The sequence below is a fragment of the Galleria mellonella genome, unplaced genomic scaffold (genome assembly GCF_026898425.1).
Source record: "Galleria mellonella isolate WM207_F2 unplaced genomic scaffold, CSIRO_AGI_GalMel_v1 utg172, whole genome shotgun sequence".
NCBI classification, from domain to species: Eukaryota; Metazoa; Arthropoda; class Insecta; order Lepidoptera; family Pyralidae; genus Galleria; species Galleria mellonella.
This window is the reverse complement of record NW_026442015.1, coordinates 2719484-2741013: the sequence shown is the minus strand read 5'-3', so window position 1 is coordinate 2741013 and position 21530 is coordinate 2719484. Positions and strand designations below refer to the sequence as shown.

At 32.5% G+C, this 21530-nt stretch overlaps 1 protein-coding gene across 2 annotated transcripts in view; it reads right to left on the bottom strand.

Annotated features, from left to right (window-relative positions):
* Positions 1-4138: 4138 nt before the first annotated feature.
* The window catches only part of LOC113515921 (ankyrin repeat domain-containing protein 50), a 75494-nt gene continuing 58102 nt past the window's right edge, over positions 4139-21530 (bottom strand). Inside the window, exons 29-39 of one of the 2 annotated variants that reach the window (XM_052892985.1) lie at positions 20507-20576; positions 20214-20360; positions 19954-20037; positions 19145-19291; positions 18511-18650; positions 18057-18184; positions 17621-17802; positions 16844-16961; positions 14899-14985; positions 11502-11572; positions 4139-10676 (exon numbers count right to left, since the gene is read on the bottom strand). In XM_052892985.1, coding sequence (XP_052748945.1) covers positions 10561-10676; positions 11502-11572; positions 14899-14985; positions 16844-16961; positions 17621-17802; positions 18057-18184; positions 18511-18650; positions 19145-19291; positions 19954-20037; positions 20214-20360; positions 20507-20576 — 1290 coding nt within the window. In that variant the 3' untranslated portion in view covers positions 4139-10560. The remainder of the gene's footprint in view (positions 10677-11501; positions 11573-14898; positions 14986-16843; positions 16962-17620; positions 17803-18056; positions 18185-18510; positions 18651-19144; positions 19292-19953; positions 20038-20213; positions 20361-20506; positions 20577-21530) is intronic. The other variant, XM_052892986.1, reaches the window with a different exon arrangement.

Below are 21530 nucleotides of genomic sequence, written 5' to 3'. Positions count from 1 at the left end.
TAACACTTCACTTTTGTACCCAATTAGCGACGCGAGTGGTCGAGATTGTTGATACAACACGCGGCGTCATCACTCTATCAACACGTATCTACCCACTAACGTTTAAATAAATGCATACCTTTATTCCCTGCGAGTTTTGAAATGGGTAGATTATAAAGCATTTAAAATTATCTTTATAAATAATTATTTATACAAAAAAAATTAAATACAATTAAATATTTGGTCCATAAACAAAACCGAATTTACATGAGACTAACACAAAGGGAAAAAGTATTGACAGAAAAAAGAATAAACAAAATCGGTTCGAACTTAGATAAGATATCTTGTATCTATGTGATATATTTTTCTCTGCAAAACATCGCCAGTCTATACGGAATACAACATAAAATTAAATCAATTTAAAAAATAATATACAATAATGTATAAAAAAATCGTGTAATAAAAAAATAAGTTAGATAAGTTTATTATATACAATATACCAGTTCAGAGGAAATTGAAAAAGCCAAATTATCGGAATACCACATATACACATACAACAAAGACAAGAACAAGCTAGGCAGATACCTGGACCGTGTAAGTTTATTTTGACACGATCGAAGTGGCTGGTTTCTTCCCACGAAATCTCTGATTGTGGAATGAGCTCCCTGTCAAGGTTTTAAAGTCTGTATCCATGAAAACAGCAATATTACAACTCGTTCCGTACTCAGTTTTGTGAATTTAAAAAAAAACCTTTTTTTGTTATGCCACTGTGTCCCAATCCCGCGTTTTTCTTGTTATTACACTATTGTAAAATCTTCTAATAAATAAAATTGATTACAACATACAGTTATTATTGTGGATTCAACTGGGTATACCTTCAGTTTTCTCTAGAGACTACAGTATGTGGCTTTTTAATAAGGGTGTATTAAGGCTTCTTCAGGGTCAGCAACGAGCACGTGGCACTCCTAGTGATAAAGACGTCCATAGACTACAGTGATAGTTTAGATGGGCTATATACTAGTGTGCCACCTTCGCAATATAATTTTTTTTATACAACTTAGAATGGCAAACAAGCTGACGGCCCACCTGATTGATGGAAAGTGATAACCGTCGCATATACACATGAGCAGTACCATGGACATAACAGAGTATACTGTTTCGCCCACGATACCCCCCATGCGTTGCCACTCCTGAGGACTCAGGTGTTATTCCTTTGTACCCTGTAAATTCACGTCATATCCCACCCTTCAAACCGAAACACAGCCATGCAAACACAACTGCTTCACGGTTGAAACACGAAATAGAGATACCCGAGCAAACGACTTTTGTATATATTAAAATAATAAATTATTTAATAATATTATAATGTATTATTAAATAAATTAATAATTAAATATTTTTATTGAGCGTACTACCTGAGTCAATAAGATCTCAAGTTCATAGGTTAATATCATAGGTCATTCGACTCTGACCGAGCCCTTAAATTTTTATCGCCTTATTTACACTAACCGACCAACGTTAAACGTGCGCGAAGTCTGCGAATAAAAGCTTTTTAGATTTATAAACCAAATTATACCCAACTAATAGCAGGCATTGTCCCTTTGATCCCCCAAACTGATTCGATTATACTTGTCAAAACAGATTTGTTTCGACAAGATGTCTGATTGAGTACACGTGACCTATCTACGCGGAGTTTATATTAAAAATATTTTGTTTACAATAGACGCAAATTAGCGGAATAAATATAAACATTGCGACACTGTTGTATGATTATGCATAGGTAATTTAATGTAATTTATGTCATTATCATCATCATCATCATCACCATATCAGCCATTAACTGTCCACTGCTAAACATAGGCCTCCCCCACAAAGAGGGGCTTTGCCAGTAATTGCCACGCTTGGCAGGCGGGTTAGCAACTACAGTTAGGCTTTGATAATGTTTTAAAAAAAATACGGCTGCCCATACCTCAACACTCAACCATTAAATTTTCTTAATTAAATAATTAATATAGTGGTAGTAAATAAAAATAAACAATACCTACTTTTTATCTTACTTTTTGTAATTATTAATTTTTTGTGTACACATTATTAATCTTTGTAATAATTCTTTAAAGGAAACAATAAAGAATTTTTATTCCTTCAATAATTTCTATATATCGTTATCTTTGTATTTTGGTACAATATGTGTATTTAAGAAAATTAAAGGACATTAAAGGACACACGTGACAGAAATCTGCGTATAAGTGGGCGTCATTACGTTTGCTGTGATGCTATTTATATTTTATCACAAATATAATCAATAATTGATACGTTTATCCATTTATCTCAGCCTGATTTTTATTTCTGCAAGTGATATTAGTTTTACCTGTCTTGTAACAGTAAACAAGTACACAAATTGTGTTAATTAAATAATTAATACTTAATAAAAAAAAGTATAAAAAAATAATTAAGTAACTTTACACGATAGATACTTCTCCGGTAAAAGAAGTGAGGAAATCTTAAAAATACACTTTACAAAGTGTGTAAGCATCAAGAAAGTCCTTCAGAGCAGGATATCAAAACAAAGGCAATTGCTCGTTTACAAGCGAATGAATTTGAGACGGCACACGCGCGCGCCACGCGTCGAGTGGCGGAACTAACCTCTCTGTATAAAACAAGGGGTTTGATTTTTAAATAATCCTATATTTTTAAGTATTATATAAAAAATATTTAGCTATGTGGACACGGTAAACTGTATCAGTTACCTGATTAAATGTAAAGTAAAATAAACCATAAATAAAAAAAAATCCTTTTTTGTAGTCGAAACTCTTGAGTATCAATAAAAATTTTTGATTCTTAGGATAATTTCCCGATACTAGTAAATACCGTTAGCAAAATAAAGTAAGTCGAGTACTTCATTCATCATAGGGAACAGATTTTTTTATAAATAAAGGTCCACCTTCAGGTGATGACACAAGAGGTGACAAATGAGATATAAAATGTATTGAAATCCGTGACGAATGTAGGGGAAAAGAGATCGTAATTACTCTACTTTTCTTTTTTTCTCTTTAATACTTTGAAAAGACACAGAATATTTAACTGAATTTGAATTTCATCCACATGTTTATCTATAAATATAACTACGAGAATGAAACAGTGAATAATAAACAACGGGCCCCTAAACTGGATGTAACAAGGGTTCGGTGTCGTGTTACAATGGTTCCGTGCGACAATTACCCGCCCATTATTTTCGGTTTACGCCAGATTTGATCGAGAGACTCGACGTCGCTGAATTGAAAAGCGCGCCACGTGGCTGCGTTTTTTTTTTTTAATTGACGTTTGCAAAGGGTTCTTGTCTTTTATGATAATAAAAATTACTTGTTTTAATAATTAGCACATGATTACAATATTTGACTCTTTTATACTAGAATTCTTAGATTTTAGTATGTAGTTCGTTATACTAAGTCTATACTAGAACATGATTTTCATTTTGTATATGTAATTTATTTTGTTATTGTATATTTTTGGTGCAATTAAATTAAAAGTTAAATAAATAAATTTACAATTCATCATTATATTGTCATAGTCGTAGAATACTGACGGATCTTTATATGTAATCTTTGTCAGATCCGTCAGTATTCTACGACTATGACGATATCAGCTTTTAACTATCTAGGACTGAACATAAGCCTCCCCTTTGGGGGGTTTTGCCAGTAGTTAGCACGCTTGAAAGGTTGGCAACCGTAGTTTAGCTTTTGGAGATGTTTTTAGAGGGATACTGCTGCCTATTCCTCGCCCTCCCTTTGTCGCCTCTTACGAACCCACGGGAAAGAAGTAGCCTATTCTATTTTTATACAACTTAGAATGGCAAACAAGCTGACGGCCCACCTGATGGAAAGTGGTAACCGTAGGCCTATAGACATGAGCAGTACCATGGACATGACAGAGTATACTGTTTCGCCCATGATACCCGTCATGCGTTGCCATTCCTGAGGACTCAGGTGTTATTCCTCTGTACCCAGTAAATTCACGGGACCACACGGGAATTTACAATTTGGGGACACAAATTTACAATTTATAATTGCAAAATATCTAGTTATAAATAAATATTATTGGGATTGGAAATAATCGTATCTTGGTAGTCTAATAACAAAGTGTTTAATAAATAAAACGCTCATTTTAAGAGAAATTATATATATTTCAATATATTTCTTCACAACACAGTTATACCGTACTGCACTCACTACACTATTCGTACAAATTCACCGTAATCTATACAGCTACATCACAATGCCACCAAACTCACACGCAAAATACAAAACAAAAACTAAACCCAATCCGCTTTTTTTTTTGGACATTCAAAATTTGTTACGCCGTCTAACTTAATAAAAAAAAAAAAGTAGACAAAAGTACACATTGTAAATAGCCCTTTTTTACTTCATTTAATTCATTTTGTCGAAAAAGTATAAAAATTAAATGTCCAAAAAAAAGACAGTTTTACATGGGCGTGATTCAATAAATAAATATTGTTATACTATTTAATTATATACACAATAAAGCATCGATGTAAAACTACGGACAATTTGGTTTACGATTTTGATAGAATTTATAATATATAAAATTTCCATACATTATTTTTTGTAATTAAATAAAACAAACATAAATTAATACACCTTCCTTTCGTTTCAGCGTTAGTGCATCTCTTTTACACGTACTCATCACTAATGAGTATCAGAGAAAGAAAGCATATATCGCTGTATAAAAAAAAATACAAGATTAGACCTGAAGGATACACAGACTAATAAGACCTAGATAGAGTATCTCACCACAAAGGCTTTTCTAAAAATAGACAAACCATTATTCTTGTGTGCATAAATAGGAATACCAGAACTAAATGTTATGGCTATTACTAATTAAATGGGGTAAAAGAGTACTGCAATTTTAACTTCTAAATAAATAGAATATCTTCACGTTTGTATTCCCAAAGAGGGTTGACGTCAGGCAGGCGGCCGGTCATAAAACTAAAAGCCAAATCTTTTTGTAATATGGATAAAAACATATTACGCCGACCAATTACTAATTAGGATAAGGGTAGGAAGATAATGATGTTCTTCACGTTTTTATTCTAAAGGGGGGGGGGGGGATAAAGTAAAAGTTACAAGATTAGCAAATATGCTCGTCTTTACCCAGTAGTTACTAAGATATCTGTTAACAGACTAGCAATAGATATACATTCGTTGTCAGAATCATTGAAAGAGGCCACCATTTTGGTTAATATACATAAACTAATTTGTAGAAAACGTATACATACATATTATATTACAAAATATCAATACAAATTGTAAAAATAACATGACCTGGAGAATTCTGAATAATGGTGTTTAAATAAAATAGATATGAACCAACATTTTCTGAAATTTTTTTCAACTTATTGAACATATATATATAAAAAAAAACTATTCATGATCTGATGTTAATGACTAGTTTTTATTATTTTTTTTATTTTTAACAATTGACGTCCCATTTCGCTCGAAGGTAATTTTAGAGTATTCAAATTCAGATAATAACTTTATAATAAAACATAAGTATAATTGTACGGTTGCAAAAAAAATAAACACCAATTATATATATTTAATGTGCAATAGTATCACCTAATAAAAAACTCTATCAATACCATAAACCACATAAAATAACTAAACTATTGACTCGATATAGCAAGAATTGATTCGTGATTACAATATAAAGTAAATATCACTATAATATCTGGCAAAGCATTGACCAAACCGACGCGGATATGAACAAGCAGCGGGACAACAAATATTTTGTATTCGTCATTATTTATTATACCTCTATCTCTATACCTTGCAACATCAACACAGATATTAAGTTAGTACAAATAGTTCATAATTCATGTATTATTGTCACATTTTATATCAAAAAAACAGTATTAAATGATAATATACTAAAACGAATTATAAATGGCAGAATGTCCCGCGTTCTGTACTTTACCGCGTTCGTTTGATCACAGCTTAACTTCACTATACGATACAATATAAGAACATTCGTACATTATCATTAATTGCTTTTCTTTATATTTTGTATACGTTTCATTGCCAATTAATATTTAAATATATAGCCTCAATATATGACACGCGATATAGTGATGTTCAACAAACATCAAAATAATTATCGATTAATTGGTATAATCGATATTAATAATACATATAAATTAGAAAAAAATTACAAAAAAAATACTTCTTGATTGCCAATTAACAATTACATTATTAATAAAATAATATTAACACATTTTCTATTATTAATAAAGCTAATGAAAAGCGACACATTATAAAGACGTAACGTAATTTTTTTACAATATCTATTATGACTTTTAGTATTTTTATCGATAGTCTACATAAATATCGATGTTTCAGAAACACTAGATTAAAAATAAAAAATAAAACGGACACATCGTTTCTTTATCAGCCTCGCGTTATTTCAATCATTCATTTTTTATATATCTAATAATTCCAAAAAACTACCACAACTACCCATTGAGAATTTGTTTTCAATTCTAATTTTTTTTTTGTTATAATTTCGTAATGACTTCATAATGACTCTGCCGCATAAATGTGATAATCGACTTTGTAAACATTTTTGCTTTTATATAGGTATAAACTCTCTGTAAATAAAATTTAATAGTATGTCTTAAATATACAATGAATTATTATAGATTATTTTTATAATACTTCACAACAAATTTTTTTCGCAGTTACATCTGAGTGTGTTGCCAGTTTCTCACAGCTGAAACTGCCTACTGAACTCGACGAAAGGCAAATATTGTATTTAAATAAATTATTAATAAAGTCAGATTTACATTTAATCACACTGGTAACAATTCTTTTAGAAATTTAATATTATTATTACATTTACACTGGAGCGTGATCGACAAACTGGAGCAGATCTTTAGAATACCGGGATGCCTTCTAGTGGCAATCCCAGTGATCTTCTGGAAAAGTTTAGGTTGGATGGATTAACCACACTCTAACCGTAACACACAATGGCCCAACCACGAAACTAAAGTGTGATAATGCTCCAACAAAGGTATTAAAAAAAAGTGTATTTAGAAAAAAAAAGTATTTCTATGAGTTGTTTAGTACCTATAGTACAAACTCTGCTTCATTTAGTGGAGCTAGATGGCGCTGTGTAATATGTCCTGTGATATTTAAAGTCACATTTACGCGGCAAGCTACAGAAAAGAAATATTTTTACACGCATTTGTTCGATTACTGTGGCTAGTACGTTACTAATTACATTATTAAGTCTTTACATTACACGCTATGTTAAATGGAAATTAAATCATAATCTATATCATTTACATCATGGAGGAGAAGTTATTCGAAAGTCTTACTAATAAATGCCGTTTTGGAATATAAAAAATAATATTTCGCTATCAATTGACTAAATCAAAGAGCTGTTATTTAAAAACAATTATGATATTGAAAACTGACTACATACCTATATCTGTCATTACCGGATTTTTTGGCGATTGTCCAACGTTCCATAAGCAAATACATTTTTATTCTAATTCAAACATAACACAACCTCCTTTGACTCTAACTTCAAGAGTATTTTTCTTTAAACAAAAGTGGGAAATCATTGCACCATACATTTGAAAACATGACTAATTAATATAAGGTTATTAGCCTGCCAGTCATAAATAAAAATAAAAAAAAATTGTATTCCTTCAGCTGTATGAATAACAAAAAACAAATTCTTCACTCAAACAAGAGAGCTCAATTTGATTTAATTTTCATAAAAAAAAAATCCTCTGAACGTTAAACTGATACATCGATTGCTGACTTATAATTTAAATTTATAATAAGCAATAAATAGTATTATATCGATTATTATTACGTATTACGTATTCTCTCTGCCTACCCCATGTGGGACTAAACCTGAAGATGGATATAATTATATATTAGTGTTGACATATATATATATTCATTCACATTCTCCCATAATTTTGGAAGCACTTGCTAATATATGCAAAACATATAAGCTAGTGCAAGCCACTTGTAATTTTCACAAACACACATTCGTTCGCAATATTTTTCGGCTCTAGACTCTAAGGTTTTGAGCGTTCGTCGTCGTCGTTTGGTGTTGCCATATTAAAAACTTCATAAACTACACTATGTTACATACTTGTCACGTTATCCCAATATATTTGTGCAGACATTACATTCAGACTGCGTAGATTTCGTTTAATAATAATAATAAAAAAAAGTTATGTCGACAAATCTGGTGGTCATGCAGCAAATTTTCCCCCTACTTAAGACACACTTTATTTTTATTTAACAAAAAGTATCCGAATGGTACGTTTTACGAAATAATTCGTTTCATACTGCGATAAAATTTTAAATGATAAAAAAAACTTTTAAGAATCATTAAAATAAAATGTTTATTTTTTTTTTGTTTCAAAAGAGTTTCAAAATAATTCCAAAACGCAGACAAAAATAAAAAGACAAGGTCCACTCTGTAACTTTGACAAGTTATATTTTTCTTTGCTCAAACTGATCATATTTTTATCAATCGTTAAAAAGTAGATTAGATAAACATGAACCAGTTAAACAACCTTTACCATATAGGAAAGGAAGTCTTTAAAGAAATAATAATAAATACATGTTCCTCTTTTTATTACAATTAACCATTGCGCTTTACAATATTAAAAAAGAAAGTGGAAAATAGAAAAAATAAATGAATTAATAGAGCCATCAACATGAATGATTGAAAAAAAAAATGATGATTAATATAAAATTAACTTGCTGACGAAATCGTACGCACGTCCCGAGACTAGTATATACCAATATACAAACATGTTATTAAATGCATTATACGTCTAAATTTAGCTACGAAAAATTTTTTTCTCTAATAAAAAAAAACTTTACAGCTTTGTTCACTTGAGATCAGGCTTCTTTATCATTGTACTATTCACTTTGAAGATACAATATTGAATGCATAATATTTAATACTGATTTATTATTCAAAATCAATTTGATAATATCATTTTACTTTGGTCAGAAATCTTTGCCCATTTTTAAACTTCTAAACGATATAATGTGTTTCTCTTCTTCTTATATATGTAAATACAAAAATCATAGTCTAACTTTAATTTAAATATTAAACTAATCGATCGATTAGTTTAGTTTAATCATCAATTAGTTAAATGATTACTGACCAAAATAAAATTACTAAACACCCTTATACAGCACCTTTAACTGTGATAGGACGTTACAATTTTAAACAAACACTCTTTAAAACATCACCCAGTTAAATATAATTGTTCGTACAAACTAATTTCTAAATAATACAATTGTATGCTATATTTGTTTAATACATTGCTTCTACAGTGATGTTCGAGATTATACAATAAAAAAAAAATATTCGTTGTTTTGTTTAACACTTATGTACCTCTGAAATACATTATATTATTATATAAACCGACAATGGTAACAATCGACACATGCCACTGACCGCTCCATTAGGGATTATAGACGCAAGTTATTTTTATTATAGATAAAAAGATCTTGAATCCGTTCTCTTAGGTATCCGAACTGACTTCTCGAATTACATAATGAATTTAAACTTGAGATAAGCGCCATCTATTGTGTTTTTAAACTATAGACTGTAATCCTATATTACATTCTTTAAAAATATTTTTAAATCTTTGTATTTGGAAATCTTAATAAACAGATTGAAACGCTTTTGTCGTCTTTCCTCTTACTATTGAAAGATAATAAATAATTCGATCGATATGGTTAAAATTATAATTTATAACGATCTCAAACAAAGCACTAATAACACACATTCGCATCATCCGAGTATTGAATTCAATACCACTTGAGCCGATAAATGTACACAATAGTTTAATTGAACTATATTTTTGTACATATTCTTAAGTACTGAAATTAAATAATGTATAATCAGGTACAAAAGTGATAAACAAAAATGATATCAAGATTTTTATGTCGTATACAAATATAAAAAGAATAGTCATAAAAAAATAAAAATATTCATTACAGTCGTTAAGCGTTCGTTTTTGCATCGTGTCTACTCGACTGTCCAAAGGTTGGCTCCAATCGTCCAATTTTGGATCCAATATTTTAAACGTACATTTTTATAGACACGATTATGTTGGATCTGTAAACTAAACCGACTACTACTTTAAAATATTGTGTAAGGTTGAAATGTTTTAATCAAAAACAGGTTGTAAATAATATTATTATGTTAAATGAATAAGTACATAATTATTATTCGAATAATTTCTATTATATATTTATTATTTATAGTTCAATAAATATTGCCAATTTTTAATAATTAGTATTTATTTTTATAGATTAATTTCTTTTTATAATAATTACCTTATTAGTAACAAATATTTATCATTTTTTATTATTGCAAATTATTCCCTATCTCTACCACGGACGCAATCCAATATTGGACTCTTTGGAGCCACCCACTGGACATGCATCCAAATATTTGGAAATGTATCCACGCTCTTCGGAGCGGTCGTTTATCCATTTCGTTCTACCTTAGGTTGTATTATAGTGGTGTCTCTTTCCTCCACTGAAAAGCGTTCGTTTTGACTGCGGGATTTGCGGAACTGGCACTGGCTGCCAAAGCTACGCCGGTGCGCCGAATATTGGCCGCAGCATTATCTAAAATAATAAAAAGTTTTAATAAAAATAAATATCAATACATTTATCAGAAAATTATTTATTAATTATTTATTTAAAAAGTATTATTTATTAATTAAAAAAGTTGGTTTCACAAATGTAATTTTAATAAAAACAGTTTTATTAATATCACAGCTTTGTCCACAATTATACTATGGATTTATAGACGTTGTACTCAAATTCCATGTTTTTTTTTTTCATTCCGTAAAAACTTGTAATTAACTATAAGGAACACACAAATATTATTCAAGTCATTATAATCATTCCCAAATGATTTGTTATTAATAAACGTACGTTTAGCACTGGTACAAGTTCGGTAAGAAAAAAAAATTATATATATATATATATATTATTTATTATTTTATTTTATACAACTCAGAATGGCAAACAAGCTGACGGTCCACCTGATGGAAAGTGATAACCGTCGCCTATACACATGAGCAGTACCATGGACATAACAGAGTATACTGTTTCGCCCATGATACCCCCCATGCGTTGCCATTCCTGAGGACTCAGGTGTTATTCCTCTGTACCCAGTAAATTCACGCCATATCTCACCCTTCAAACCGAAACACAGCCATACAAACAAAACCGCTTAAGGGTGAAACACGACTGGAACAGAGGTACCCAAGCAATCGACTTTTGTACAAAGTCTCCTTCTGGTAAATATTTATTAAAGCCCAAAAAAGTTGCATGGTTTAGACAAAGTAAGCGGAGAAACAGACAGACAGACGTAGTAGAGACTAAATTTTATACTATTTAGAGATACAGCAACATTATCCTATAATATTAAATACAAAAACTCACCTAGTCCATTTCGCACATTTGCTACGAGTCTCATGGCCGGATTTGTGACTATACCGTTCCTCTTGCTCTTACTGTAGACAGAATAAAATATTTGTTAATCTTCAAGGAGACCGTTTTGTTACTGATATCAAACCCAAGCGGATACACGCATGAAACAATACTAATTGATATGTTATACCGTCATACTCATGAAGTGGTCGAGTGAAATTGACTACGTGGGATTTATTCTACAGGTTAAATTTAGGTATTAAAATATTTCGGAGCAAAAAGATCGAATAGACGTCAAATGGACGTAATCTTACCTTATATTCGACGCCTATTCATTGTAATTTCCCACTAATTATTATTTATTACGTTTACTATCCTAATATAATTTACAGATTTAGACAATCTACCCCCACGTAAGAATCCAGTCTTAAACATATAAACGTAATTTCAAATAGTGCTGAAAAAATAGGATTTGGTGTGAACTAAATGTGATATCAGTACAATTAGTTTGTTAAAGCTTAGCGCCGTTAAAATGTTAGCAACTGTTAACACATTAACTTCTTTAATTAAAACTCAAAATTATTAACTAATTACGAAACTTAATGGGACATTAATGTGAAGGTGAATTAACAATAAAAGAATAAATATTACAAAACTTGAACTAGAATATAAAACAAGTATAAAAAAAATAAAGAATGTTTTTAGCATATTTTAACAGATATCGATTTGACCTTATTGGTTGTTACGCCATCTATATATGTAATAAAGTAAGCCGAAGTCGCAGACATAGCGGCAAGAGATTCCTAACTAAATTGAAGTTATTGTGTTAAAAATTAAGTTTTATACTGTAACCACGTCAATGATTATGATGTTACATGTAGTGTTAATAAAACCAACACCACTCCACTGATTTATAAAAAAAAACACTTTTATAAATCAGTAAAAACATTCACATAAAAAAAAAAAACAATAAAAAAATACTAATAATAAATATAAAACAAACATTATATAGTGCAACGACAACTTTATATTTACTAATTATTACATATTACAAACTACTGGAAAAAGCATACGATTCGTCTAATGGTTAACTGTCACCTTAATCTATGATATTTACTATAGTCTGTTTTAGAAATACGCATCAAAAATGTTAATTATTAGACCTCTTTTCATAAAAGCCACTTCCCAAAAGTCTGATATCTGTCACCTTCTCATAAAAACAATGCTACAAATATGTTAATTGCAGGGCGCTGCTACGGATTTAATTTATAAATTTATTCTAAAATGGTTTGTATGCACATATATTCATTTTTAAGATCAGTACGTATAGTACTTTGTAATCACAGAAATTATAAATCTGATATTCAAGTATTTGAAGAAAATTTCTTGCCCGTTGCATCCCGAATAGGTGGTAAAATAATAAAAATGACTATTAAAAAATGCTTAAGTTTAAGTTTACTTAAATAAAAAATATTTATTTCTTTTTTTCAATTAACTCCTGCATATTTAAGTATAGGTTGAGCTAGAAATGTCAATCGACCTTTTTTTCTTTGACCACAGAAACTTCATTCTTCTCTTTGTAACACAATACTGGCCACTAAAACCATAAAATAAATATACTAAAATATAATTTACGAATTCATCGAAACATTTGTACGAAAAAGTATTAACAGTTATTATTAAGTTAACATTGACTCGATAAATCTTAATACAATCCTGTATGTGTATACAGTTATTTTTTATTGTATTATATATTCAATTTTACTAGATATTATTTAGTTTATCTTTAGCTGTACGGTTTTTGCCCATGTACATTCTACACTTTTCTTTCAGCTTCTCAAATGTTGACTATAAGAGATCCCTTTATGAGACAAGTCTGCCATTGTATATTAAATCTTTTAATGTATCCGATACAAAATATGTACAATAAAGATTTTTACAATACAATACAATAATTCTTTTATAATAAAAATTGTCAAATTTACTTTTTTTTTAATTAAACAAATTTTTAGATATTATCCTACTACTTATACTATTATATACCACATTGTGAAAAATAGATAAATCCAATTAATAGAAAACAAACCTTTACTACAGTCTGATGAGGAATGATCAAAATGATGAATGATGATGAAAGTTACAGTATAAACCTATCACCAGCATAGCCAATCCTAGCAAAAATTTGCAAACTAGCAGTGACTGTACTGTGACTTGTACCTCGTGGATGAGCAAAGATGAAAGTAAATGAGGTTCTAGGTTCAATTTTAGATCAGGCTAATTGAGATATTTTCTTTCTTAATTTTATAATAATTTATAATTTTAATATCGAATAAATAAATTAATTTGTATTTATTTAAAGAAGAACCTAAAATATAAACAAATACTATTTTACAAACATGAAAACGTATTTTTTATCCTAATGAAATAAAAATTGGACAATTTTGACATCCCATCTCAAAGCACAATTTTACAACACCAGAAACGACACATATTCTTAACCTATAATTGTTGTAAACTATTAATGAAGAAATACGCTTCTGCCCGGGTAACTATAAATATACCGCCTCAAATTATATAAATTTTATATTGCAAAATTTTAAACATTTGTATTGCAAATAAAATTATTTATGTGCACAACGTGGTATGAATTCTTTTTTATACGCCTTAAAATGGCAAACAAGCTGACGACCCACCTGATGGAAAGTGGTAACCGTCGCCTATAGACACGAGCAGTACCATGGACATGACAGAGTATACTGTTTCCGCTCATGATACCCCCCATGCGTTGCCATTCCTGAGGACTCAGGTGTTATTCCTCTGTACCCTGTAAATTCACGCCATATCTCACCCTTCAAACCGAAACACAGCCATGCAAACACAACTGCTTTACGGTTGAAACACGAATGGGACAGAGGTACCCAAGCAATCGACCTTTGTACAAAGTCTCCCTCTGGTAATAGATAGGTAACCGAAAAACAGATTGCAAAAGCGCAACAATCTAATAACGACCGCAAGACATGCAGCGGATTCAAAAGGACTGGAAACAAACTAAATTGGAAACCGTTAGAGGAAGACTATGGTTCAGAATCTGACAGATAATGGTAGCAATAACGACAATTAAAAAAACAGAAAGATACAAGCTATATTGAGGAAAGCTACAAAGTTGCACATTTCAGTTGGTAAAATGGCTGCAATAAAAAAAATTGGAGCTTTACTTTTTTTATAGGCAACCAGGGCAGAAAGGTATTTATTTTTCTAATCTTTGTCAGCAATTCATATCCCGACCACTGAATAAAAACCCACTATCAAAACAGCTAATATCGTGTAAACCAAAACGACAATTTAAATATAAACAGCACAGTACAGTCACCACCCACCAACGAAACATTATACCGTCTCTTTCACTCACGTTTTCTTAAATATCCTGCCTCTCGCTCGTCCGATACTGCCCACTATGCGGTTGTATGCTAGGCGACCCTTCGATGTGTACACCTCTCTAATAGGATACTCTATTATATTAAATTCGAAACGAACAATTTTCTCACGTTAAAGAAATATAGAACAACATACTTATTACAAATATGTTTACAAAAAGAGGAGTATTTATTATTTTTAACATGTATGTATTTATATGACATTCATAGCTCCTAAAGCTGATCAAACGGCTCTTCTCCTATTTATTGTCACGCAAAAAAAAAAAACAATATAATAGCAATAATTAAAATATTAGATGAGAAAATCATTCGTCGGAAATAAATGGGGAAATCTAGAAAGCTCGGCTACATATAAATAAGAACAAAAAATCTGGCAACAAAAGCACAGGCGAAGTTATGCAACAAATGTATAACGGAGATGTACCGACTAAAAAAAGCTCATTTATTAAAAGCTTCTTGCAGCCAACAAAACTTTTTACAAAACGTAAGAGAACCAAGACAACCACGATATGGGATATACTCGTAATCTTATTTATTTCGCTCATTTTCATTTTTTACTTATTTTAAATCACTATAAAGGCAAATAAATTATTATTATATCAGCCATTAACTGTCCAATGCAAAACATAGGCCTTTCCCACGATTGGGAAGGGGGGGGGTGTTGGTTGGAGGTACCGTATGTACGTTTTGGTGCTTTTTTGGTGAGGTTTTAAGAGACGCTGTTGCCCATCCCTTGAATCCATCCAAATTAACTGCGACTAATAAATTACGAAATAAAGTTAGTTAATAGTCGGTATATCTCTATTATAAACTCTGTAGGCATACGAGCACAAATATAAAAATTTATATTCGCCACTTCAATGCGAGAACACGTTTTTTATAAATTTAATTAAATAAATTAATTTAAAAGATCAAGCACTTAAAATTAAGTAAATACATATTAAATAAACAAACGCGTCCAAGTAATCTCTAGCCGCGAGTACAATTCCCACTTTATCGTTCACTACCTCTTTGTAACGACACCATAGTCTGCATTGAAAAAGCGACATAAATTACGTAGTTAAGTAGCATTTATAAAGGTATTTGAGGTTATTTAGAGCCTGTTTCTCAGGTGCCCAATAGGTTTCCTGACAAATTGATCACAATTCAGAAATAAACACTATTAATTTACTTAACAAATCTTAATAGTTTTGGAATTCTGATATGAAATATTTAAGATGTTTTTTACGAACATTAACAACTGTGAATCAAGCCCTTAACATTAAAGTAACGACACTGCATGTACTATTGACATAGGGCAGAGGCATATAGACATGCTGTAACTTTGTAGGGCATTTATAACAGGAGACACTATTATTATATTAATCTACCACGAAAATCTGTTCGAAATTTCGGAATATAAAGAAATAAAAAAATGTTAAAAACAACAAAAATATCCTGTCAAAATGCTATTTCGGTTGTTCACACACTATGCTACAGTTTATGACAAACAGATACATCATTAAGTTTTGATATGAGGAGCATGTGCTAAAGTACGACATCCGAAAGTTCAGAATTACATTTCATGGTAGACTCCCATAAAAAAGTAAGAACGTGATCTTATTGTTTTTATCCAGTTCCAATTTAATACAGGTGAGTCCCGTTTAAATATTTCATTTATAAGAAGCCCTTCATGCTAATGCAAAGCTTTTTTATTGAACAATAAGAAAAGAAAAAATAATATTATTTCTCTTAAAATTTGATGGAGTTTGCGGAAAAATAATCTCTCAATAATTAAACCCTAACTAGGCATCATAAAAAATAAAACATGGATTACTTTTAATTTTTTATCACTTCCCTTTTTAGCTAAACTAGATTATTTTATTTTTTTATGAAAAATATAAGAGTTTATAAAAGCTCTGAAAACTGTCGTCGTCTTACCTGTCACTCCTGTCTTGCGGCTTGCTGTCTCTCCCCAGGATTATTCGCATGTGGGTGTCCCGGTTGAAGTGCGTGTCTGTTAGTATGGGCTGATTGGTTAAACTCGGAGGTTGAGACCCTGAATGGAATAGTGCATATTTAAGGAAATTTGCTTTAGCATTGAATAAAAGAATATATGTCTGTATAAGTTACTTTAGCTTCTGACGAAATAATATAGTTTAAGCGAAGTATGTGCTTTGATATATACATGTATTTCATATTTCCACTATATTTTGATAATATTACTCGACATCTACAACAATTTTAGATGGATTTTAATCATTCCTACCACTCCCATGTTGATCTTGTTTAATTCTGTCACAAATATAGTTAACTCTTGTATTTACTATATCATTTTATGTATAAATATTATATATCAATAGACTTTTAATAAAAATTTTAAAGCTTTCGAATTGTTTACACATATTTTAAATACACTATCAGGACTTAACGCGATGAATATTTTTTTCCCAGCAAATAGTACCTATATAATACCTAATTACCTATAGTTAATACCACAATTATAATTTATTCTTAAAATAATTTATTTATTCATAAAAACGTCAATCCTCTCATAAACCTATTTTAGCCATTGAACTGCTTGGTCTTTTGTATTAAATTTCCCATTAGAAAAAAGTGACAAAATATAATATACAATATAAAGGGTCTCTAAAACATTATTATTTTCACTTTTAAAACGAAATTTATCTCTAATTTAACTATAAACAGACATCTCACCAAAAGCTTGTATGGGCTGCGTGGGACTGCATATGTCGCTGACAGGGCTCCTTGGAGGTGACGCATATAGCGGACTCATGTTGTCCCGCTCGTACCCGCTGTAGTGCCGTTCCTCACGCCTCCTGTCTCGCTCGCATGCGTACCCGCGGATATCGGCGTCTCGCTCATTCGCTGCATAACTCCTGCGCATTACATAATTATTAGGTTTTCATGTACAACAAAAACCACCTAAAAATCGTATTACTAAGATGGCACCTTCCGCTCAAAAATATCAGTCGAAAGTTCATGTTATCTTGTTGCATAAATTTAATTGAATAAATAAAAAAAAAAAACATTGGAACCGTGATCATATTCTAGACTCTAAATTTATCATCATAACATCTTCTGTCATATTCACAGAATATGCCAGTGCCATTCTCTTTTACATGTTGCATACCTTAATTTAGAGTCTTTCTCTACAACATGATGCTCCGGTATAGTACTGTCTCGTTCTTTATCTCTTCTCCCTCTTCCGCATCGCGCTACTTGTTGCGTGAAAGAGAGGGATAGATTTGCGCGATTAGCCTGTAAAGAAAATTTGTATGTGAAAATATATCAATAACTTTTATGACCACTTGTCATAAAACATAGGTCTGATAGATGTTTCATTAAACTTGTTCAAAAACAGTTGTGTGCCTATAAATTAAATCAATTTAACTCTTTTTCCAACAATCCTCGTATATTTCATAAACTTTTAAGATAATGTACCTCGATTAGGCCTAATCATGAATTCCTTTAACCTTTGAGATACTGTACATCGTTTGGGCCCAAGATAAAATATCTTCATTAATGACGAGGTAATTAAAGACTTGTCATATGCATTTTCATCATCCTAGGAAATAAGGAAATACCTTATCGTGTGTATTGTGCGCGTGGTCGGCGGCGGCGTGCTCGTGGTGGTCGTGCGAGCGAGCCGAGCCAGCTGTCAAGTTGGACGACGACTTGGTAGAGTTGGAACTGTGCACGCTGCGACGCTTGTACTCGGGAGAACCTGCACGGAGGTTAACAATCATATTGTTTGTATTGGCACACTATATAATAAATAAAAAAATGGGATAAGTACATTGCAAAATCAATTAGAAACCTATTCGTTATTTAAAACATTTAGTGTATTTACATTAATTACTACGATTGATTTTTCAAATAAAGAAATGAAAATTCATTCAATATTTTAAGGATAACAATTTATTTGCTAGTCCCGTTACTAATAATTCCCTTTCCTTAGTTGTTGGCGACAGACCTCTTTTTATATAAGTTTATCTTTTTAGATTTATATTTCTATATTTTGAATATGTCTTTTGATACCTTTTTTGTTTTCTTACTAGATTGACATATTGTATATATTGTGTACGTCAAGAAATTTTAATTATACTGGTAAGCCTCTCTAATATTATTATTGCCGCCGTCCTATTCTCTTATCAGCGCCGTTAATACTAGTAGACGTTGTCGTGTACTCGGCGTGTGAGTTATACGTAGATGACTGACCAGCGCTGGGCGGGCGCGCGGGCGGCGGCAGGTCGAGTGCGGGGGCCGCGAGGGGCGGCGCGGGGGCGGAGGGCGCGGTCCAGCGCTCCAGCAGGCGGCAGATGTTCGCGTGCCCCGCGCGCCACGCCACCTTCGCCGGCGTGCGGCCTACACACAACATCCACCAATGACACTTCACATAAAATCTCTTAAGAATATTTACAACAAATATCATCACATTCGGATCACATAGCGTACGACTCATATGAGAAGGAAATAAATTCAAATTCAAAATATCTTTATTCATGTAGGTCAATTGACTCTTATGATATGTCAAATCTACCGTCAGTTCGGAATGATTTCGAGATAAGAAGAACTGACAAGAAACTCAAGTCGTGTTCTTTTCAAATAAATTTTATGCATGTTTACAATAATACAGATTAATTTTTAAATTCAAATTTCAGAGAATAGAGTGACCACCAGCATGTGCTATTGCAAAAGCAAATAGTCTAATCAATGTTTGTAACCCAAACAGACCAGGCCACATAAGCAGAGCTGAGTTCACGAGTATGATGGATGATCAGCCGTCATTGCACTCAACCATCTTAGAGCATCAACCCGGCCCACCACGTCGCCACAAGTTAGAACTTTATAGCGAGCATGACTGTTTCAAGTTACTCCACTACGTCATTTATAGTATTTACAGCATAGGCTGTAACAATCACAGTTTTACCCTAATAAAAATATAATGCTGTACTAGAAAATACACATGAAATTTACATTTGTAAGCAAGAAATTAAAATGTATTGGCAAACGGATTAAACCCTTACCACAATGATCTGCTTGTAACGGATCAGCACCATGTTGCAGTAACCACAGCACGCATTCCTCGTGACCCTCTTGTGCTGCTATACCTGTAAGATTTATATTATTTAGATACGGTAACAATAGAGCACTGTGGAAAGCAGCGTGAACTACACAACGTAGTGTACAGTGTATAATGAGCGACAAGACGCCGTACGATAGCAGAGCGCGGTGAAGTGTAGCATGTACTGTAATGTGCAGTGTACAGTGAGCAGCAAGTACCAACCTAGCGGCGTGGCGCCCTGTGTGCAGACAGCGGAGGGCGAGGCGCCGTGCTGCAGCAGGGCACGTAGGGCGGGGGCTCGGCCCCGCCATGCTGCTGCGTGCAGTGCCGTCCGCGCACAGCGGTCACGGCCATCGACCACTGCCCCACCTGACACAAAGTAAAAAGACGAATGTGTATATGAAATGAATTTTATAAATATTTCTTAATAATAAATTCAAGACGTACACATATTATATTGTAATTAATGTAATTTTATATAAATGTAACGAAGAATTGAAGAAAATGTAACTTACCAACTTTTATTAATAAATTGACCATTTCAGTATGTCCTTGCCAAGCCGATACATGCAATGGAGTCCGACCCTGCAAAAAAATATTTGATATTACTAACTTTACTAATGGAAAACGAAATTTCATTTTTTTTTTCATTTTGTTATTAAAAACGTTATCAATATCAATCAATCAATCAATGTGTGTGTGTGTGTGTGTGTGTGTGTGTGTGTGTGTGTGTGTGTGTGTGTGTGTGTGTGTGTGTGTGTGTGTGTGTGTGTGTGTGTGTGTGTGTGTGTGTGTGTGTGTGTGTGTGTGTGTGTGTGTGTGTGTGTGTGTGTGTGTGTGTGTGTGTGTGTGTGTGTGTGTGTGTGTGTGTGTGTGTGTGTGTGTGTGTGTGTGTGTGTGTGTGTGTGTGTGTGTGTGTGTGTGTGTGTGTGTGTGTGTGTGTGTGTGTGTGTGTGTGTGTGTGTGTGTGTGTGTGTGTGTGTGTGTGTGTGTGTGTGTGTGTGTGTGTGTGTGTGTGTGTGTGTGTGTGTGTGTGTGTGTGTGTGTGTGTGTGTGTGTGTGTGTGTGTGTGTGTGTGTGTGTGTGTGTGTGTGTGTGTGTGTGTGTGTGTGTGTGTGTGTGTGTGTGTGTGTGTGTGGTGTGTGTGTGTGTGTGTGTGTGTGTGTGTGTGTGTGTGTGTGTGTGTGTGTGTGTGTGTGTGTGTGTGTGTGTGTGTGTGTGTGTGTGTGTGTGTGTGTGTGTGTGTGTGTGTGTGTGTGTGTGTGTGTGTGTGTGTGTGTGTGTGTGTGTGTGTGTGTGTGTGTGTGTGTGTGTGTGTGTGTGTGTGTGTGTGTGTGTGTGTGTGTGTGTGTGTGTGTGTGTGTGTGTGTGTGTGTGTGTGTGTGTGTGTGTGTGTGTGTGTGTGTGTGTGTGTGTGTGTGTGTGTGTGTGTGTGTGTGTGTGTGTGTGTGTGTGTGTGTGTGTGTGTGTGTGTGTGTGTGTGTGTGTGTGTGTGTGTGTGTGTGTGTGTGTGTGTGTGTGTGTGTGTGTGTGTGTGTG